General features: G+C 34.8%; 1 protein-coding gene across 1 annotated transcript in view; it reads right to left on the reverse strand.

Annotated features, from left to right (window-relative positions):
* Window positions 1-2661: 2661 nt before the first annotated feature.
* Rab3-GEF (Rab3 GDP-GTP exchange factor) overlaps window positions 2662-23819 on the reverse strand; it is a 31810-nt gene continuing 10652 nt past the window's right edge. The window contains exons 15-39 of the mRNA XM_068771446.1: window positions 23175-23269; window positions 22431-22616; window positions 21893-22036; window positions 21051-21185; window positions 20696-20749; window positions 20206-20409; window positions 19620-19794; window positions 18847-19073; window positions 18027-18185; window positions 16745-17006; window positions 16073-16200; window positions 14829-14964; window positions 13937-14077; window positions 13126-13463; window positions 12261-12402; window positions 11519-11646; window positions 10706-10831; window positions 9260-9301; window positions 8289-8297; window positions 7063-7135; window positions 6466-6512; window positions 5810-6031; window positions 4287-4703; window positions 3618-3718; window positions 2662-2934 (exon numbers count right to left, since the gene is read on the reverse strand). Coding sequence (XP_068627547.1) covers window positions 2778-2934; window positions 3618-3718; window positions 4287-4703; window positions 5810-6031; window positions 6466-6512; window positions 7063-7135; window positions 8289-8297; window positions 9260-9301; window positions 10706-10831; window positions 11519-11646; window positions 12261-12402; window positions 13126-13463; window positions 13937-14077; window positions 14829-14964; window positions 16073-16200; window positions 16745-17006; window positions 18027-18185; window positions 18847-19073; window positions 19620-19794; window positions 20206-20409; window positions 20696-20749; window positions 21051-21185; window positions 21893-22036; window positions 22431-22616; window positions 23175-23269 — 3848 coding nt within the window. The 3' untranslated portion in view covers window positions 2662-2777. The remainder of the gene's footprint in view (window positions 2935-3617; window positions 3719-4286; window positions 4704-5809; window positions 6032-6465; window positions 6513-7062; window positions 7136-8288; window positions 8298-9259; window positions 9302-10705; window positions 10832-11518; window positions 11647-12260; window positions 12403-13125; window positions 13464-13936; window positions 14078-14828; window positions 14965-16072; window positions 16201-16744; window positions 17007-18026; window positions 18186-18846; window positions 19074-19619; window positions 19795-20205; window positions 20410-20695; window positions 20750-21050; window positions 21186-21892; window positions 22037-22430; window positions 22617-23174; window positions 23270-23819) is intronic.

The raw sequence follows: 23819 nt of genomic DNA on the forward strand, positions 1-23819 counted from the left end.
TGACGATGTTTATTTCAACATTTACATGTAATATGTACACACATTCACAATTATTACAATAAATAACAAAAAATTATTGTGAACAAGACTTTATTTAGTAGGTTAGTATGACGTGTCAAAATATTAAGAGTACAAAAAGTTATTGTGAGAACAACATTGGATTTTTTTTACGATTTTGTTAATAAAAACAATGCAGTTGAGGCTCATCGAATGCTTTTTAAACTAAATAAAAACATCCTCTCTCAGAAGTTACATGTACAAATTGGTTTCAACGATTCAAGGTATTGTTGCGAGAATGAAGAACGTGGAAGGTCTCCAAAATTTTTGAAGACACCCAATTGCATGCTTTATTGGATGAAGATTGTCAAGCCCCTTCCGATTACAATTTTTTTATGAAATCATGTACTTAAAATAGGCTTCATATTGGTTTTCTCTACAAAAGGAAAGAGGAGAAGGAAAAACTTTAAAAAAAAGAATATATAAGAAAGCAATGGCCGCTATTTTGAATAAAATATTTTTAACTTTTGCACTTTGAATCAAGTAAAAATTAATAATTTCATATCTACAGGCATGGGAATAAGTACCTGGTATTAGTAACAAAACATTGCTTTTCCTTAAAAGGTACACAAAATGTGTACTTGAGTCAAAAAATATAATCATGTGTATTGATAAAGTAATTTTATCAATATTCCACATTAATTTTTATTTAGGCTGCACTGCTAACTCTTTAAGATATAGTGAGCTAATATCTACTGAGATCCTGGGAAGTTTCTGGAAGTATGTTTTGAAAATAAAACAATTTCTCTATAAATATTTATTCAAAAATAATAATGAAGGGTTTAAATATGTATTTAAACGCACGACGCATTACTATTCCTAAAACAAAATATACAGTTTGGGAACCCTGATCTTTGCTATTGACATACTAAGTTAATGAGTAACCTAGTTTAGCTTATTAATAAGATTATTATACAATGGCAAATTTAAATTGCTGGCATTAAACGACAAATGGCAAGGATCGAGCGTAAAACAATATATTACACGTACATAATATTGTCCACGATCTTAGATAGAAACTGTTATTTGTTTTAAAAGGATACATTGGTATTCTAAGTGAAGTTATATATATTAACACATATAGATGATATTTGTATTTTAATAAAAAACAAATTTATATCATGATGATATATTTACATAATATTTATTTTTAATTTAACTTTATAGTAACATATTTATTAAGTGAAAACGCTGCATTCAATATTATTTAAATAAGACCTCTGCGAACACCATGATCTAATATAGTTTTGATACAAATTTCTACAATCACGTATATATAAAATTATATATTTAATCTAATATTCAAAATGTTTAACAGTCTAAATATAACGGTTCTATGTCTATACGTGCAAAACTTCTTTAGACTTTAGTCATATATTCCTATTTTAAAATATTATAAAGCAAATTTTAGACAAAAATACTTTTTTGGTTATTGGCGACATTATATTTGAATACACATTGCTGACAACGTCCCCGCGAAGACCTTTAATATTTTTAAAACGTTAAGAATTATTACTTCGATCATAAAAACAAAAACTTCTCATTGTTTAGAAATTTAATTAAAGTACTGTTTTATGCACCAGAAAATTGCTTAAAAGTATTATTGCAATACTAAAGTAATTTTTTTGTAAGTTTTTATGCTATAAAAACTGTGGTTAAGGAATAAAATCTTCAATCTTCATTAAGTTAGTGTATTTTTTGGAAACTATATTTTAACTAACAAATAAAATATATTTTTTTCTTAGTGTAAGCTAAGTAATCCATAAAAATATATTTGTTACACATAACAATGTTTGAATTTCATTCATCTTAAACAAAATATTACAAGTGAATGATAATGATGTAGGATCATTTGAAAAACTACAGTGCATGCAATCCCATAGAACTAAAATGGGCCTTGATGAAAGGAAACATTAAAAAAATAATAAAACGGTGAAATTATACAATTACTTAATCAAAGTATTTTAAAAGTAGAAAATGTTTTCAAACAAGAATAAATGCCGCGAACCATAACATCAAAACCATTCTTGAATTTTTTTAAGTATACCAAAATGTTATAAATTCAATATCTTTTAAGAAATCCACACTAACAATTAATCACATAATGACAAATATTTTTTTATGTATATTCATAGGTTAGATGTTTTTTCTAAAGATTTTTATTAGTCATTTTACTTGCTTACTAAATTGTGATTTAAAGAGTGCTGTCTGTCCGGCCAATACAATACAGCTACGTCGAGGTTTTTATTACACAGTGGTTTTTACTCATGATAACCGTGATCGGTACCACAGTGGGAATAGCCTAGAGGTCCCCTTGTAATAATAACCTATCAACAGATAAAGAGTCATTAGTAACTGCATTATGAAAAATTGATTGAATGTAAAGTCTTTAGGTTTTATAAATAGAAACAGATTATCTGTATGATATAATCTGAAAAGAAGTAATTAAAACAAATCTATAAGATAAATTTGAATAACCTCCGTCTAAATAGCAACGAAGTCGATTAAGAAATTCTGATCCTGTCTATAAATTACTATAGTAAAAATAATACTGTAAACACTGAGAGTGGTATATTTTCTTTAACAAATATAATCTATGGTAAATCCTTTGAAAGCAAATTTAAAACATGTAATGCTTTTTGTTTGTGTCACATAAATCGAATAAATACTACATATTTGTACTATATACTATACTTTTATAGTTTTAAATCTTAGTTGTTTTAATTTTGTTCAGTAGAAGGGCGACGTGCGTTGTTCCGTTGAGGTATAACGAACTCCGTATGCCGAGGAGAGTTGAAGGGGTTGGTGGACGCAAACGGGGCACTCACTGAGGACTGGCGCTGTGCAGCCGGAGGTCGGCGAACAGGACTAGACGATCTGAACAGTAACATTTTATCTTTACGTCTTTCTTTGATTTATATGATCGACGACAAGGTTCGACTAATGTAGCGAGTTTATAGTATCTAAATAAGAATAGCAGATAAAAAGTTTATGTAAAATTAAACAAGTTGTTCAGTTTAAGCTTAAACCAGATGTCCCTAACATAGTTGTCGACAAGAAAGGGACAGGCGTAATTACTCTTAGATATTATATTTTTCCTCAAAAATTTTAGGCGGACGCTCCAAAAAGTAAATGATCGCAAGGACCATTGAGAGAGCGTTGCCTGATAGGCCTGAACTTCAGTGTAATTGGTTTTTCAATTGCCTTATAATGTCAATATGATGCGAATTTACTTTAAAAAACAAGAGTGCACACCTAATATTTAATTTAAATAATTTTTTTATTAGGTTCACTAAACTAGACGATTACACACACTACACATGATGAATAAAGTATGCAGAAAAAAAGAAATGTACGATTTTCGGGAAGTGAACACTACATGCAATTAATGACACTTGATAAAAAAAATCGATCTGAAGCCAAATCCTGGAAACTTCCGGATGTATATTTTTAGTTTACGGCCGTAAATTTCAGTCAGCGCTAATCATCCATAACAGACGAACCTTAAAGAGATAAAGAAAAAATTATCTGTAAATATACTGTAATGTCAGGTATCGTACTTAGGAACTGTATTGAGGTCCGCAGCGGCGGAGAGTTGTCGCGGAGGTAAAGCAGGAGGTGGACCCGTCGGCCGAGTCGACCCGCTCACACGGGGAGGTACCTGACAACAAAAGATAACTGGTGATAAAATCGATACAAGAAGTTCTTGTATTACTTCTAAGCAATGTCGAATGTATTTGAGAGGGCCAAACAAGTTTTTAAGGGTACTAAAAATTGTTTATATTTTTCAAGAAATAAACATACGTACACATTTATAAAACAAGGTTCTAAAAAAGTCACTATTTTTAAAAGGTTTAAGTGCAGTATCACTAATAGTGTTTTATGCGACATATACAGTGCAAATAAAGAACAAATCTTTGGATCAAAGTTATATAAATTTTGTTTTGTCTCACCTTGTATCAAAGGACTAATTTTCGCAAGAAAGCGTCATAATTGCTCATTTTGCGATGACATGTATTTTTTTTAATTTATTTTCTTAACGTTTATTGTCGGTCGTCGGGCGTGGAAAAAAGTGTAGCTAATCGATGACCAATTAACTAATTTCTAAAGGGATTATAGTGTTTCGGGTTGTGAGTGCATTGTATTGTGACAAATTTTCTCACACGGTGGTTTTATTTGTATAATTACGACCAAAGAATCGATTTAGTGTCTTAAATGCGGGCATTTACCATCGGAGGGTCATGTGTCCGGTACGAGGCTGCCTGTGAATGCGCCCGCGTCAGTCGCTGTTGCACGGGTGCGGGCGGCGGTGGCCGTCGCGGCGGCAGGCTCTCTGTTCGCTGTGCAGCGGCCTTCTCCTGCGAGTCACGTTTCTCCTGCGCATCACGTTTGTCCATACTGTTACGTCTGCTTATGTCTGTTCTCTCCGGACTACTGTAACCGCCTCGCGTTGCTGATGGACTAGCCCTTATATCTTCATGTTTATCCGGACTACCACGAGGCCGCTCCGAATACTGTTTCGGCAGATTCCGGTAATGCCTGTCCGGCGTTATCCGCTGTTTTTCTGCAAGTCCGTCGCTGCTGTCGACAACACTAGCGCTCTTCTTATATATAGCTTTTTCTATTCGATTTTCTGATTTCTCCGTCTGAGAATAAAACATAAGATAAGTGAGTGTGCGACTTGAGATAAATTAACTTATCTCATGTCGCACACTATGTATATATTTAAAATTGATAAAGATTAAGATTTACTATAAAACAGTATATGGACAAAAATTCCAGTTTGGCCATCCAGAGAAACCCCGCCAGTGAAAAGTAAAATAATAAATATTTTGTTACTGAAAATAAATACCAATTATTTCGAAGAATAAATACTATGGCGATAATATGAAACGGATCAAACATTTTCCCACTTTTAAATTGTGAATAAAAATACATCTGAACATTTATACTAAATTGCAGAAAATGTTCAAAGAAGGATAAAAAGGAAAAGTTGTCATGATCACCATTATAATAATTATAGTGCTAGAGAAGCGGCTGTACCACGTCTAAAGAAAGTGCGGCGAGGTAGAAATGCCAGAGGGAAACAGAACATTAACGCCGTCGAAGAGCATTGACGAAGGACTGACGAGGAAAATAGAACGGAGCGGCCGATACGGACACAAAGAGAAAAAACTAATTAATATTAGATGACCATTATTTTTAATCCATTTAGTTTATATCCACGTAGATGTCATAGGATGACTTTTCACAAATTACATCTTGTTGTGTTCTTATGTAAGATCATATGTAAATTTAAATAATAGTTATTTATGTATAGAGAACTTAAGGGATAGAGGGATTCACCATTCCTAGACGAAATGAAATACTTATGTAATGTAAACCGCATGACCGTTGCATAGGGAAGGCTTTATCGCAGTGCTAGTTTGACTATTGTTTCTATTGATGTTAATGCTGTTTGTCCGGGAGCTTTTTACAGCTTCATCAGCACTGCGTTCACGGAACGGAAGGCTCTGTGAAACTTATATTGACAAAATTACATGACTATTTATATACCTCAGGGATTAATCGCGTTGTTGCGACGTATTTCGGTGTCCATTGCACTTAAAGCGTGACTCAAAGTCCGTCGTCACTCACCAAGACTTAGTCTCTCTTCGCTTGAAATGTGGCACCCGACGAGATTCACAGCTTGGCAATCGGGAGATTGTATATAGTGTCAGCTACAGTTATTAATACTCAAACTATCACATACTTGTGGTGTTGATCGATGAGGAGGCCCGGAGTCGGAATGTTGGCCGGTTGTAGAACTCTTCCGCGATATTGATTGAGGTGCGACCTCCGCTTTGTTCGCTTGTGACGGTTCGGGCATGGCCGGAGGTAGTCTCGCCGCTTGTTCCAGTATCGCCTTTCGTTGCTCCTGTCCCGCCGCGAAGTACGAGAACACGCACAAAACCGCGTAGCATATCTGATCAGCCTATATGTAGGTCAAGAGTATATTTTAAAATAAAAAAAATGGTTAAGAAAATAATAAGTGTTATATTAATTTGTTAAATATTTAATACAAAGCGTCTTCCTACCTTTCACAAAAATATGCTGATGTGAAGTAAAAACACGCAAAGACTTAGTAAGAGAAATAAAGTAAAAAAAATTAAAAGCCAAACATTAAGAGAGCGTACAAAACGAAAGTACATACATCGGAGTGCGCTACGAGACATAATGTGCATGATTGGTGTCGGCTTCGTCAGTCCCGATAACGATATAGTACCGAGAAAGCCATATGGAGAAGAAACGATGAAGATCAAGCACTACTTTCTCTGCCTATAACATAAGAGATGGAATTGTGAAAAAATAAACAAAAACACATTAACAAAGACAGGGATGCAATAAAATTCAATTGCGTGTACTTGCCATTATCGATTTATATTTTCTTTGAATTATTTGTCTTGTTTTTGGATCTGAAAAGAAAAATGAGAAAAACTTGTTTTGAGAAATGAGAGAAACATGTTTTGGGAAATAAAATTATTACTAATTTTAATATTTACCGTTTTACATTTACTGTCATTAAAGTACTGTAGATAATATAATAACTCTTTATCACCATCATTTCAGCTGTAGAAAGTTTACTGCTGAACATAGGTCTCCCAATAAGATTTTCAAAAAGACCGGTTGATAACAACCTGCATCTCGCGTCTACAGACGACCTTTAAAAAATTGTTTGTCTTCCTTGCGGGTGAACATCTTTTGCTTCGCTTGCCGGTCCATGATATAGTTCACGGACCCTACCGTTCTGTGAACTCGTTTCCGATGAAGCTGTAAAAGCCGCAAGGCTAACAGCAAAAACTTCAAATGAGACAATAGACAATAGATAGTCCATGACCACCACTACGGAAATCTAAGGCCCCGGTAATCGTCTGTTCTGCCTACTGCTATTAGCTTGTCAAACAAATAATAAATAATTAACATTTTCTATGTTTAAGTATAATTAGAATATATAATAAAACTTACTAAATTCTTCTAAGACGAAGATGCCGCCGTTCTGAGTAAAACATTTCCGAATATGATCGAGCCGCACAAAGAACTGAAATATAAACGCCGACATCAGTGCGAATGGAAACATCACCATGTCTCTTTAATTTTATAAAATTTTAATTGGATATTTGATAAAAATGAACAATGCCGCAGTTAGTGATAAATTTCATAAACGAATAGTCTTTACAAAATCAATGGTAAGGTACAAATATTTTTGAAATACTATATGCTGATCGATCAGTGTTTCTCTATAAGTGTTATAGTAATTTAAGCGGTATCTCGGTTATGCTATATTCAATCAGTCTGTTATAATTCATTATCATTATTTAATCAATGTTTAGTAGAGTACGCTCTTTGTACACCGTCGCGGGGCAAGTGAGGAGAAATCGCGTAAAACTGTTGGCATTATTCACCCCGCTTCAATAAGATCTTATCAAACAGCATGCTCGACACGTGCACATGCGACAACGGCTTTAAACAACATTAAGCGAATTACTCAATGAATTGAAGACTGTTGGTGAATTGTCGGTAGCTCTCGATGCCTTTCGGTTGGGTTAATAGGTTGCGAATTAAAATTATATAAGAATTAAAGTGCGTGGCGGTGATTTGCGGTGGAAGACAGAGTCGGTGCGGTTCTAGGTCAGGGAATAAGATGGTCACGTAGGGGGAGAAATAGTAAGCTAAGGAATGTGGAAAGTGCGGAGGACACCGCGCGGCAGAGCCCGGAGCCGCGTCAGAACTTGTGAGATGGCGAATGTTCTACGACTGACCTCGTGTCCTGCGTCCGCTAAGCTCGCTCCGGTTCCGGGTGAATAGGGTACAGACGGTACAAACTGTACAGACGGTACAAACGTACTAATATCTCGAGACACGGGACGAGAGCGAAATAACGAGTGCGCTCGTCGGATCCGTGATTCGTATGCAAGCTGTCGGGTGCGGTAATGAACAAATAATAAACAAAGGGCGTCTAAGTGCATGCACGACGCGCACCGGCGCTCGCCGCACTCGGGAGTACTAAAACAACGCTAACAACGGCTAAAAACAATCGGTAAGCCTCAACAACTACAAGTAAAGCTCTCCGACCACGAACGATCATCGCTAATCGAACGTCACGGTGGCCGTGACTGTGATCGTGAGGGTCGCAAAGGTCGTGTCGATCGTCGTAGGAGCCAGCCATTACTAGGTTATGAACCACTGAGTACCTCGAAATCCTTTAGCGCAGCGGCGCGTTTCGGCGTGTCCGGAAAGGGTAGAACAGACAAAAACAAGATAATTAGTAGAGGGCGGCCGAGCGCGTGTCAAGGACCATCTCAAAAGTTCCTGGGGAGCGACGGGCCCCGCCCCGCGCACTCCAGCGGGCCAATGTTGCAGACAAATAGCACATGCATAAATCATATGGAGTATACTTAAATTACAATAGATGGACAACGGTTTACCTTAAAATGTTAAAAAAATCTAGCTATTACATAAAGTTAGTATTAGAAAAAGAAACGGCAAAATACGATTATTCCGACATAAGCTGTTTGTAAATAACGGAAAAAATCGCGTTTAGTTATAAAAATAATAAATAAACAGATATGAAATCGAAGAAAATCAAATACATAAAAATTTGTAAGTTATTTAAAACGTATACAGAATAAAGTTACGATAAAACGTAATAGGAAAGTTTGAGTGGTCCTTGCATCGGGATACATATATTTGGTACAAATATATTTTTTACTTTGGGTATCGACAACTAACTCTGGAATGACACAAATAATCAAAACAGCTAGAAACATTGACTTGACTTCAACCCCCTGCTTCGGTTGTGATTTTGTTTAAGTTGTTAAATATTGAAGTTTCGTAATCTTTGACCTTGGTTTGAGAGTTGCGGTTGTCATCGGCACAATACTGAGTCGCGGAAGCGTGGGCTCTTTGGGAAGTTGTTCCCACGCTTGTCGCACGGTACGCAACATAACGCTTTAAGTGTGCCTTCCCTGTATATGATATTATTCAAATACCAAGCGTAAACAGCGACACGTATCTTACCTGATATTTCTTGTATGATAATACCAAAACGTCAGTGTCTGTCTCACTTCGATCCGTCGATCGATCTGTGTTAGTTTTGGTATATCACTGCAAAAACATATAGAAAGCGGACAAAAATTATGAATTAATTAAATTTGTACCGTACCTTGCTGTGGTGGAATAGGAGCCCGACGCCTTCCATGCACACCTTGAATTTAATTTAACTAATTTATAATTCAATTATATTTTCGCAAATAAAAAAATATTAGCGTGGTAAGTATGTGAAATATTTATAAATTTCAGCTTTTTTTACTAATATTCTTACGGATATTAAATATTAATAAATATAATATTAATTAAATGGCAATACCATTTTAATAAAATTCTATAAGGCAACATTCAAATTTTACAAAACAAAAATTGCTTATGAAGTCCGTATAGCAATAGGTATACCGTTGGAGCAAAATACTTCTGTAAAATGGAAATTAATATTGGACAAATGTTAGCATAGAATACAAATGTGGATTTTTAATTAATATGTTTAATTTTGATTTGCTAAATTGATGGATATTTTAGTAATCATGTCATGGATTTTGAATTTTAAACATCAGTATCAGGGCCGTCCCTCTATATACTCTATATATTAAAACAGCCTTTTAAAATTAAATAATCTATTTGTGTCAAAATTGCAAAATCGTGCAATTGGTAAATTTATTTTGCAATAGATTTTTGTGCAGCTGCCTGTTCTTCTACAATACAACTAATATATTTGAATATGCTATATCCGAAAAGTATTCCCTTCATTTACAAAAGCTTTACTCTGCTGTTAGTTTGTGTTTAGAAACAAAACAATTCACGCACTTTCTGCTTATATTTTATTTTAGTTTATCAATTTTTTTGACAATTTGTCAACCTGACTGACAAATTTGTAGTAGTCATTCAAAGGACAGGAAACACCTGCAAGAATTTATCCTATAAATTTAACACAAAAAATGTCCTTCTGATAATGTTTTAAAATAGTAATAGTAATCTTTATTTTTATAAATATCGATACAAAAATTTGTGAGGTCCTAGCTTCTGAAGTAATATTCGCTGTATTACAGAAGACAATGTCTTTTAACTTTATCCAAATCTAGGTTTAAAGCACAAAAAATATTCTATGTAGAATTCCAAAAAAAAAAGAAAATAAACATGAAAAAGGAACCATAAAAAAGAAAAAAAAAGAGTAAACAAAAAAATCAGAAGAAAAAACATAATGCGCTTGTTTTTGGTGATTGTGAGTGTTTGTTTATAAGTGTTTGTGACTGTGTGTGCGTGTTTGTGCATGGTTGAGTATGTATGCACGAGCGAGTATCTTGAGTGAATTTTACGATTTTTGGTTTTCAGCTCCTCACAGTTCTAACTGCATTGTAAAGTATTTTTGCGTCTATGATAGTTTATATATTCGGCGCTAGTAAGTTAAAGAAACGACGCGCACAGGAACTTTATATCGCGGAAATCGGACAGCGAAATATTCGTGTATTTTGCATATAAGATTTTTTTTTAAAACGTGAAACTTGTTTTTAAAGAAAACACTTTTTTTTTCTAAAGACTTTTTGATAAATTAAGTTACCTGGATAAGCCCTCCCTCGCCTGTGGCACAGTCTTGTATTGGAAATTCCCCTCCAAGTTCGGCTGCATCTTGACGCCGTCCGCTCTTCTCCATCGCTTCCTTTATACAGTAGTATAACGCCTTGCACTAATAAATATTGAAAATTTAAGTTATGGTTATAGTTAGACAGAATTTCTTTGGTGATAAAAACTTATTATATATGCCAGGGATGGTCAAACTCTTTGAAAATCCGGTCTCAGTGATTATTTGAGATGCTGGTCACCTAATAATGATCGGTGTTTGAATTACACAAATATATTTTTATATAATAACACAAAATAAAATGGGAACTCGGGTACATTTATGGAGGACACAAATAATCCGTCAAAAACGCGTATAAGGATCGTGAGCCACAGGTTGGCCCACTCTGATACATGTATGTTACGATTAAGGTTGAAATAAAACATTTTTCCCTATCACGTGTTATGGTTCTGGGTTTTATATTATTTAGACTAGTTCACTAGCGTAGAATCTTTAAGTACTTGTGTCAAATAGCTCGGAGGAGCTACGCAAACCTGAAAGCTTATAGTTGTCGGCAATTTAGTTCGCAAAAGGGCTAGAAGACGTTTACTTTCCCGCTGGACTGACAAGGTTTCAGAAGCTTGCAACACCACCTTCTATAGCTCTTTAAAACTTTAAAAACTCTTTAAAAAGAAAACAAAGATAACTAGACAAAAATCGTTGCGAACACTGACATGTTTGGCCACTACCCTCACTCATGAGACTAGGGGTAATATTCAAACAAAAACAAAGCAAAATGTATCTCTCACTCACTTTCTTTGTGTAATATTTGTGAAGCTGCGTCTGACCGCCGTTCTTCCTCCAAAGACACAATACGCGTATTTTTGGACTGTAGGTCATGTTAACTAATCGTTCGTACCACCATCGCTCTACGATAGTCCCTGAAAAATTTGGTTCGTCAAAGAATTTCGCTGTAATTACAAGTTTCTCTATTAATATTCAAGTCATTCGGTAGTAGCGACAAGGGGAGACGGAATGTTGACCGCTCCGTTCCGTCAGTCCCATTGTCAATGGTCGCGGCAACGACGCGAATGCTCTTTTTTCCTCGGTCCCTCAAACCGCCTCGTTTTCCTAAGTTCCAGTACGGTGGTTTCGGTAGCACTGTAGTAAAATCAGAGTTTATTTAACTGCCTTTAAGTAATGCACAAAAGGTGACACTATAAAACGAGATGTCAAACACGTAATTTTTGATATGAGATTTTATTTTTAGGTAAAGAAGTATACCTCCCACAAGTTGTGTTTGTATCTATAAAATTTTGTTTAAACTAAGACCAATCATTGTAGGCTGACGGGTAGTTTTCACGGCAGCGTATATTTCAGTGACAGTTTATAAAGATATTATATCAGAAGAAATAAACTATTTAATGCACACTGAAAACTAATCTACCCACAGATATTTTAATAAGTAGTAAAAGTCCTGGTTAAAATTTTCAGTGTTGGATAAATTAATTTTATCTTAATCATATAGTGTATTCACGTAGTCTACAGGTGGTACCTTGCGTTGAGCGAAGAACGAGTCCGTCGTCTCGTACCTCCATGAAGCGCAGCTCACCGGCAGCGTCCGCCTCGTGCACCGTGAACGACGCGCAACGTAGCTGCCGCGAACCGAGCGGTTTCAGTTCGATGTCGTTCCCGCGCTGAACCAATGCCGAAATGAGAATTTTAATTCTGCCCACAATTTCATTCTCGTAGCACATAATATTTAGAAAATGTGTTGATAGATCAGTTGTACCCAGGCGGAAGGTTGACTTTTAACTTTTTTTTTGTTTGCTAGTCCACAGTCTCCACTTCAGAACATTAAGGCCAAAGGGCCATTTGTTTTGCGCGAAATGTGGCGCTTTGCAAATTCTCAGGGATTAATTTTCTTTTCGTTCGTTTATGGATCTCCTTATTTAAATTCTTTTTTATTTATAATTTTTGTATGAACATTGGTGATTAGTGTAACAGCTGGAAGGGGTGAATGTATAGCTCATTTATCTGCCAAAATCTTTAAAGCTTTATTACACAGAAATACTTTCAATCAACCTGTACAAAGTAATCACTCTGAAATATGTTACATTTTTTTTTTTTAGAATTGGGTAGGCCAATAACTCACGACAGCACAAAAAGAATAGATAGTAAACAATAATTCATTTTAATATATAATAATCGCAATTTCCAAAAAGTTTTTTATTACTACATTTTCATAATGTTTTTCACTATCCGTATAACCATTGTTTCTTGGATAGGCTGTATCATATATTTATTGATATCAAACGAGGTATACATTCACCCTTTTAAATCATTTACAACTGTAACTAATTAACCTTTATACGGACATAACATACATCAAAAAATCAAAATATGAAAAAAAATCTTACCAAATTATGAACCACATCAAGAAGAGTATTGACTTCTTGACTGTAGACCAAGCCGATGTGACTTTTGGCAAGCAACCTTCTTACTTTATTACGCACTATATCCGATTCGACCCCGAACAACACCATAGCTGCAGTCAAATTGTACAGTGCCGTTGATAACAGTCTATCTTCTTCGTGTTCCAATCGTTTACGTTCCGTTTCACTCAAGCACTTGTAGCGTTCCATCATTTCTGTTGCACCTTGGTCCATCCCAATCATGTCTCTCTCTTGACTTACGGCGTCTAAGAACGCATCTTCCCAGAACTGCATTTGGTCCCACAGGTTCGATCGTTCCTTGCCTGGAATCAGTAAAACATCGTTCAAATTACCAACGTGAGCACTTTAGCTGCCTCGTAAAGCTATATACACGCATTGAGCGAGCAACGACAGTCTTGTTTGTCATAAACGCAACCCTAATATATTACGCACTTCGAGTAACGTCGCCGCGACAGAAAAGCGCGTTGACATACGTCGCCTTGACGCGCCATTTATACACCTTGCTACTATCGGTTCCCAAAACATTAAACCCGCGGATGTAAAATTATTCATGTTATTTTGTCCATATAAGCAGTTCGTACAAGCAAGCATCCAAAGAACTACGCATGGAACATTCATGCGATTTACGTCACCTAACAATGTTAATTTCAGTTAGGACAGAGAACTCTACTTCTAAAGCCCTCTTTACTAAAACACAAAAACCGAACTTAAACGGTAGATAAAATCTTAAGTAAATTTATCTGAGAATTGAAAATTGATATATAGGTATATATACCAATGAGGCCTTGATAGATGTAAGTTCTTGCGGTGTCAGGCGAGGTAATCGGTGACGTCGCAGGAATCCCAACCGGAGGTCGATAGTTGCTCGTTGATGACTTCGTAGAAAATACGCTCGCTGCACGCGGTTTATTGCCTACTAATCCCGTTCCTCCAGCCTGCTAATTGATGATATACTTTTATTGCCTACTTTTACCTATTTATATTAATAAGATATTAAATTATAACGAAATATAAAACAGGAGTAAAATTTGTGCATTATCTCAATGAATGATTTTATTGATTTTTCAACTTAGATGTGACATTCAAACGTTATAATAGAAAAGATAATAGTAATAAAAATATAGTTAAAGATAATTTTATTCTGGTGAAAAAAAAAATTAGTTTTTTAAACCTAAATACAGTTAATATTATAAATCTAAAAGATGAAGTGCTTATGAAAATATTTAAATATTATTTTATATAAATTCGGGTTACTTCTCCCAAAAGCCATTAATTTGTGACTAAATTATTATCAAACAATAATGCTAGTTCAAAGATAAAAATTAAAATGAAAGTTGATTTTATTAGTTCGTTTAATAACATACAATGAAACTATGTAAATTTATGTAAGAAATGCAATTTCAGAATTACATTTATTAACATGATTAATTTGTATGGCTATACTAAAAAGCTTTATATAACAGTGACAACACTGTAAAAGCGATTACTAGCTACGATGAAGACTACGGTGCAAAACAACAGTTATATAAAGTACTACTTTCGGAAAATACGTTTAGAGTCTTGTTACTTTCAGTCAATAAGACAATATATTTAGATATAATCCAAATAAAATATTATCTTTAAAGATGTTGCATGTAGCTTTATGAAATCTACACAACAACATTAACTATAACTTACATTGACAAACATGATGTCAGTGTCTGAGAGGTTGGATTTAAAAGAGGCGCGGTGTTCGAAGAGATTGGCTCGGTTGGTAGTGATGGAGCCGCTCTCGTCGGCCGAGCAGTCCGACGACTGGGCCGCCTGCCGCGCACACAAACAATAACAACTATACCAAATAAAACCTAAAAACTACCATCACGGTTTTCTTCTTACACAAAAACTTCACATTATTGGTACCATATATCGCCCATGCTGAGGCCACTGGGGCGGAAAGATTTTTAAGTGACAATCACGAGCCGGTAGACGCGACGTGGGTAGGCTCCCCGCTAGGTTGACCATGACCATGACGGAAGGAATGGTTGATGATGAGCCTTGCATTGGGCGTCTATCGGCTGACAAACATGAATGAATGAACAAATATTGGTCATGACAAACAAAATATGTACTTGTATGAAATGACCATCAATATTGATGATCGATGATTGGGATCTACTTGTTAAATTATTAATTATGTTATGATTAAAAGAATTAAAAAATAATATAGATTTAAAATAAAAGCTGTAATTATAGAGAAAACCTTTTGTGTATTGCCGGTAATGCAAGAAAAATATTAAAATACTTGGGAACACAGAATTTTTATTAGAATAGATTGACGTCTGTCTATTGCATTCACGATTATTTTGCTTCCCAGCTATGAACAAAATAAAATAAAGAAAATTCTTTCAAAATTAACCTCGATTGGGACGTACTCTCGGAAAATAGCGTAAAACAATACGATTGTACTAACGTTGGTAACATTTTAGTTGTTTATGGTATAGTGATAAAAGTTCGTGTGCGTCAGTTTCCAATAATTTTTATTTAAAATCTGCCAATTTTAGTTCCTATTACTATAATACGTATATTTGAATAAACACACTTTTGCAATTTAAAATGTATACTAGAAGTTAAATGCTGATAATTGGAACTCATTAATTTTAATTAATTGAATTAATACTTTTACAAAACCATTATTTGGTACAAGGGTTAAGTAAAAATGAATCCAATAAAATAAATCATATAATACAAGCGGTCAAATATCGTACAGTTGTTAAGACTTCGCTTATTGTACATGTAATACAAAACCTTAGAGGCATGCTAAGTAAGGCAGCTTGGGTATATATAATATTACTTTCAAGTCCACGGATAAGGGTTTACATGCAACAATGTTACAACATACATTTTTAGAAGCAGAAGAAAAATTTTTACTTACGTCCGAGTCAAATGAAGTTAGTTTGCTAAAAAGAAGGTTTCTTTTTTGATTTAACATGTCTTTGAACATTTCGGTGGTGCTCTGCGTTTCTGTTGTATCCATATCGGGGTAATTTAAGACCGGTACATCTGAGTATACAACAAAAATTATTAAAATTAATTGTAATAAAACTGAGCTTAAATTAAAGAATATAAGTTGATTCTAAAAATAAACGAATATAAAAGAATAACGACATGAAAAGATAACATTATATTACAAATACCAAATATCTCAAATACCACAAGTGGTTTTAAATACCACAGATCATTGATTTGTAATTTTCTTTGTAATGTACACTGAAATTGAAGTGGCTGATGGGGCCTTGAGGTTGTAAAGTAAAGACTATGCACCGGACCTCCACGCCGCATGACGGCTGACTACCGTGACCTTTAAAGGTCGTCGGAAAGCGCTGGATACAGACTGCCCCTTAACGGTTTTATTAGAGTTTCTTAGTGAAAATCTACACGTTATTGGTCATATGTCGGTGAATGTCTTACGGTGGAAATGATGTTGATGAATACATGCTGTTTCTTTACATATAAGACATTCATTGTTTTGTATCATACTTTAACATTAAATTATAATTATTTCTAGTCTAATTTTTACGAGTACCTGTAGTAGAAAAAACTGTACCTGTTTGCGAGCTTTTTCTTGATGAAGGGGTTGAAGGTGTGTCATCGTGCCTTCCGTAATGATCCGAGAGCGCGGACCCGCCCATTCCGCCTTGCTCGAGGCCCGCTACTTCTTTGCTCCAGTAGTGGGTATGAGCTATTTCCGTCAGTTGAAATACTGACGCCATGCCGCCTAATCCAAAGTTAGAGTACGTATGTTCCAACCCATGCACCACTGCTTGTAATACTTTTAGTATGCCTTTCCAAATTGGTTTGCTAACAAACTAAAAATTACATAAAAGAGATTATTACATGACATAAAAGAGGTTATCGTCTCATAAGATACTAAAAATAATACAAAAGAGATGATAAGGTCAAAACTCATTATTTATTAATTTATTTAAATTATAATCTACATGTCATCTTTACAGTGACTACCCGTGTACCTTACGAGGAAAATGCCAAGAGAGCTCAATTTCATTTAAACTATAACCAGATTGAGCTCCCATATGATAGCATCCCTCAACTTAAAGCTACGAGGATTTGGAATGCGCCCTGATAGCAGCCCACAACAAACACATGGGTTTTTTTTGTACATACTTCTACAATGTCTTTAATATAGTAGTAGATCAATTCATTTCCATTCTTAATAATAATTTTAAAAAACCAACACTTGTCTTATCAGTTCTTGTTTAATTAATTTAATATTTAATATAGAGACATTATATGCTAGTATATTTTTATATCTTAAAGAGTTACCCACAAGAGATGTTTGTTTTATGAAATCTAGAGAAAAGTAAACCAAGCATTTCTTTAATTCTAGTAATAACCTTATGTGCGTCTCTATTTTTTTTAAACTTATTGACATTCTTAATACTCTATCTGTATGTATAGACCATATCGTCATACGCTCCATAACGTAGATCATAATAATTTTTTATTCATATTAATATTTAATTTTTCACGAAACTTTTCTCTTAGAGTCTTTAACGCATATATATTGCATCAACAGATACAAGATACGACTGATAGAACACGGCTTAATCATATTTAATATAGTAGGTTAATGAATTAATTAAAAGATGGTACGTGTTTGAGTTGATGAGTCCAAGTTTTTGAGGAAACTCACGATCTTAGTTTACTATAAAGGGGGCTTAGCTGAGCGCCTATAGCACTCTACAATCACAAACCCAGTGAAACTGTAAATACCAACCGGTACCATGGGGTATCAACATTTCTCAATGACGAAAAAACAGACGCTGTAATATGATTACAAATTTTGAATTACTTTGTTTCCTACTTACCACGTCATCGACCTTATCGATGGGGGAAGTTTTTCGGTTGAAATTCTTGTTCAATTTGTTAAGCACCATATTCCTATACGATTCGTCCTCCATCAACTTCTTCAGACGGTTTAATTTTAGCCAACCTACGCCTTCTCCTTCCAGGACGTGTTGTACTAGCTTTAAATATAATCATTTTGTGAATTTTTTTATTACAACATCGCTTTCCAAAAGGTTAGGTTTTAATGCATCTAGCACAGTTAAGATATTAAGATTGATGGTTCTAACTTATACAATGTAGTTTTTGTTGATAAAGGAAAACTTTACTATCAAATATTCTATTACAAGTTTCAATATATGTGGGACAGAATATTTAGAAGCCTAATCGGTAATAGTGTTTGTTCATATACATAAGGTTCATTTTTAGTTGTGGATTGATTTTGTAATAAAACGACGCGCGATTACTTTAAAGATATTTTTCAAATTGGTCTGCTACATACATACGTGTTAATAGTTATAACGCTACTGCCGTAATGACGTACGGTCGATGTTATGCATAAGTTGAACAGTGTTTTAATACTTTTAGATGCTTTTGATCTCATACGCAAGCTCATAGTCCCTCAACAAGTCACGGAGAGAGCTTTTCTCTAAAAGGAATTTCTCTAAAGGGGGTTTTAGTTTGCAAAAGATTAAGAACCTACGATTTACTTTGAGAAATTTACACTAAGCATATACTGAGAAGCATATTCTATTGTTTGTTTTTCTATGCGCATGTAAGTGTATGTGTGTATGTGTGTGTGTGTGTGTGTGTATAATTCAGTATGAGTGCGGATATACTCACGTCATTGAGGAACGCCTGGTTCTCAGTGTTGGCGGAGGTGCGCGTGGCGTGGGGCGGCGAGTGCGGGGCAGGAGTGGCGTGCCGGATGAGAGGTGAACGTTGTACTAGACCGCGAGCGCCTTGCGAGAACGGACCAAATGTCGCCAGAGGCGTACCCGAACCACTGCTCCCACTCATTCCTGCCACGCTACCTGGACTACGCCCTGCTTCAGGTTTAGGTTGCTTTCCTATTTAAAATAAACATGAGGAATTAAAATTACCTCGAATAAATAGAGATATACATTTTTGGACAAAATAAGACCAGGACCTAGCAATCATTATCTATAATTTTTATTTTTAAGTGTACTTATTATATAGACTGATTGACATAGAGCACTGTAGCCCACAAAAATCAGACAAGTTGACATATATATATATATATATATATTTAATTTCTAAGCGTTATTATCACTTAAAAAACCCTTACACTAATTACTACGGACAGGCCAAAATTGATCCACTTTTTCAAAAATGGCGTCCAAAAGTTTCCAGATCTCATATTATAGATTGCACGAACAGCGCTCTTTTATTTGAAAAAGTTTTACAGGTAAGTCTCTCAAAGCAGTGTCTTTTTAAATTATTTATTCCTTTATTTTGATATAAAATATGTCTATAAAGATGCTCAGGTTTTTAATTAAGGTGTTATGAGGTTCTAACGCAGTAATCAATGCTGACACTATTGATTTATAAACGCAATATTTTCCTAATGCTACAGATTACTTGATTAAATTTACCTTTGGATCCAAAAAAGTCACTAAACATGCTGGAAGTGGAGGCAGCGAGTCCGTTGAGGTCGGAACTTATGTTAGAGAAGAAGTCTCGGTGCGTTGTGGTCAACAGGTTCGTAGTCTGTAGTGCTGTTGAGTCTCGCCGTGCATTTGCAGCTGCCGACGCCTCTTGACTCTCAGTCTGTTATTTTATTCCATTTTTTAACTCTTACTCTATTTTTGTTTTTATTTTGAAATGTATAAGATGACTTTATAGTTTATATAGTACGCGTGTAATATACAGTAAATTTTTTTGTGCTTATTTAACACTTCATGAAGTATCCGAAGGAGATTTATGTTACAATCGTGATGGTTGAAAGGTACAAAATTTTAATAACACCTACTCAATCCCCATTACGGGTGGAATTTTGTAAAATTCGTTTTTAAGTCACTTCTATTAAAAAAGCAATATTCTGACTAAATTTCAAGTCTCTAAGCCTTATGGATATCGTGGTAAGCCAAAACATAGGTGGAAATCTCATATATATGTATATAGATGTTTATCAAAGTATTATATCTTTGCAAAAAAATATGAAGGAATATAATAATTTACCTTAATCAATAAGCCTTTTTTCGCTGCCGCCTCTTTCGCACTCTTAGTAAGGTCTCCAAAAGTGGATTTTCCTACATATGTTAGATCTTCGAAGGTGTTTTTACTGACAGCAGTGGCAGTTTTACTAGCCTCTAAAGCTGTTTTAGATGCTTCTTGTACACTCTTGGAAGCTTCCTCTGCTGCCTTTTTAGCGTGATGAGTGAGCTAAAAATTTGAGGTTACGTTAATTATTTTAAATTTACGATACATTATCACTATTTATAATTTACTATACTAAAATTCCTTTCTAAGTCCTACGCAATGCTACGAGTGTGAAATTAGTGACATTTTAAAAAAGCAATAATTGTGAAGCATGTTTTTAAAGTTTCTATAATCTATATTTTGTGTACTTAAAATGATAATTAAATGATTATGTTATAATTATTCGTGCGCCTATGCTATTTTCACTCTTAAAACGCATTTTGCATTAAAATACCTATAAACAGGTTACCTGTTGGAAAGGAGCAAATATTTTCATATCGTCCCCTTGTGCCACTTTTCCTTTCTTCAATTTTAGGTTTAAATAAAATAATTTCGTTATAACTATGTTCAAAACACATTATTTTCAGGTAAAATAGTTTATTAAAAATGCAATGATGAAAGAAAAAAATAAGATTTTAACTAAAAAAAAAGAACTTTAGTTTGTTAATAAAATAAAAAAGTTCTAGATGTTAGAAGTATATATTAGTAGAATTAAAATAGTTGTAAGTGTAATTATTGTACAAGTAATATGTTGTCGTTTTTGTAATGTCGTAATACATAATTTTACTTCTGTAAAATAAAATATTACATAATTAGGTAGTTACCTTGTCCATATGAGCTAGTAGACCTTCCTGACTACTTTGACGGGTAGTTTCCCGGACCAACTCTTTTGCTTGTGCGGCGAATTGTTCTAACAACGATGTTTGGGAGGCTTGACGCGAGACGCCACTGCTCTTGCTCTAAAGATATAAATATACTTCAAATATTGTGTACAATAATGGCAAGATTACATAAATATTGATAGATTAAGTAACAGAATATTCGTCAGAAAAATCTTTAGTCTAAAAGAAACTATTGTTAGGTCTTTCCTTCTCCACCATAAAAAAACTATAGTGAATTGTAAATGCCGTATCTTATAAACACTAAAATTCACGATAAATATAAAAAAGCAAAATGATTTTCGCTAAAATGCGATGAAGAGAAATATAACTAAAAAAAGAAAAATTAAAAAAAAATTTAGAGATGCAATGATGAAATCAAAGTAGTCTTTCAACGTACGTATTAAGAATAAGAAGGCCAATTTCATATTGACCAGTTGAAGGCATTCTTTTAAGCTCAACTGGAATGACAATGATGATCGCTTCTTTCCTTAACACGAACGAACTGTATTTTTATTGGAAAAGAAAGTTAAATTATAACATGGGCCGTGAATGCACATTTAGTATTGTCTTTATAAATAACAATTATAAGGTATACTAAACACTATACATTTTCTTCTGAAAGAAATAGCCCTTGCCTGTGTGACCTTGCTTCCAAAATTTAATCTCAACAATGTCTTTGGTGTTACCTAGAGTTGGAACAAACATTTTTACGGTCAAGTTTCATACCGCAAATATGTGATTTATTGTTATTTTTTTTAATGTGTTGTCAGTCGGTTTGTGTGTACCTTAGCATGCTGTGAAGGCGTGAGTGCACGGTCCGAGTCGCTGGTGCTACCGCTGTCGGCGGCGCGTTGTCGGCTTATCACAGTCTTCGGTGTTGTCGTTGAGTTCGAATCCGACTCGCGACCAAAACTTCCACTATCCGTATCCTTTAAAAAAAATCTCTTTATTTGTACATCTAATATAAGTGGCAGGGGGCGGTGTACATATTTGTGTAACCTATGGTCATTGGGGCCCAAAAGTTCTCGAGTCAACCACGAACCGGTAAACTTAGCGTGGATAGGCCCTCACCAGATGGGCCGATGACATAGTCGGGATCACGGCGAGTCGCTGAATGCAGACAGTCCAAAATCAGTTATTGTGGGTGTTTGACTGTGTGGCGTCGGTTGACATGATAATGATCATAATCAACATTTCCGTCTTAGAACGTTCACTGCTGGGCATGGGCCTCCTCCATGGATTTCCAATTGTACTGCGGTGCCTAGAACCTAATTAACCTAACGTAACTTCTATAAATATTTACTTGAAGAGAAAGTTACGTACGCTTTTCTTGACAGGCGGTGGATGGGAGTCTACTGTATCTCGTTTCTCATCAACAGGTGCTTCATCTTCCGACATCTCGCTGTGGTCGGAACTTGATGCAGACGGCGAAGGCGATGTCGAAGCTCTGCCTTCGTATTTGCCTTCCTCATCTTCTCCGAACATGAGGGACGATGGAGGACTGTACACCTATTACCAAATAAAAGTTTTACTTTACAAGTAAAAGTAAAATTCATGACGCCGTTCTTCTTATTCACCATCTTGATTAAGAGATTAATAAGAAGCAAAATAACAAAATACGGTGACAAATTTTATGGCGAAGTATTAAGATTACATCAAATTTGAATTAATGTCCTTCTAACTATTCTCCTTGGCTAGTGATGCATTTCTGAAAAGCTTCTTTCGGAAGGCACTTCAGTTTCCCTGCCGTAGCTCTTTCAATGTCCGGTTTTTATTTTTTTGAAGAAGCAGAAATAACGTCGTGCTAAATCCCGAAGAGTAAGGTGGGCGTGAACAGACAGTTAAAATATTTTTTTCACAACCCACAAATAAGAAGTGATGAGTGGGACACAGTGCATTATGGTGATGAAGGAGAAAACCGTTAGCTCATTTTTGTTTCGATAGCACAATAGTAGAATATTAAATATAAATTATATAAATTTCAACTACGATCTATTCAAAGTTGTTAAATGGTGCACATTTAATATTTATTCACAATTTATATGTTTCAAATTGATTAAGACTTACAGTTTTAGGATCTAACGACGATGACAGTGTCATTGGAACTTGAACCACAGCGTTGTATGTTTCTCCTATTACATGTTGTTGATAAGGATTTCCACCTGAAAAATAATGCAATATATAATATCGTGGTTGTATAAGACCATAGCACATAATACTGCAGCGTATAGGGTTCCTTCAAAGATATATATTGGTGGATAAACCATAATCGCTACGCCTGGCAGTGGTCTTGACGATCGCAGTGTTGTATTACGGTACGCAGAGAACGCCGCTTTGCCATCCTATGTAGTTAATGCACGAGTGTTAGTTACTTAAGATTGTATGGTGGGAATCGCAACTCTCAGTCCTCTACCGTTGGCTTATCACTGCTCACCTATAATATATATTAAGAAAATGACATAGTATCGTAATATATATTATCTTTTGTTTATTATCATTTTATTAAAAACATATTATTAATTGTGTATGAAATGAGGACTTGCTACAGAAATCACTTTTGTATCCAAAAAAGGGATAAAAAGCTTTTTTCGAATCGCTTAGTGAGACGACGAATTATCTTATACACAAATAGATTTCAAAATTAGTTTTTTTTGTTAATTTATCTATAAACAAAACTCATTCATTCGGCTTTCATAACATTTCAGCCAAAAA

This window comes from Battus philenor, unplaced genomic scaffold (assembly GCF_028537555.1).
Source record: "Battus philenor isolate CCGP_79_NKW_IND1 unplaced genomic scaffold, ilBatPhil1.0.hap1 SCAF_4, whole genome shotgun sequence".
In the NCBI taxonomy this organism is placed as follows: domain Eukaryota; kingdom Metazoa; phylum Arthropoda; class Insecta; order Lepidoptera; family Papilionidae; genus Battus; species Battus philenor.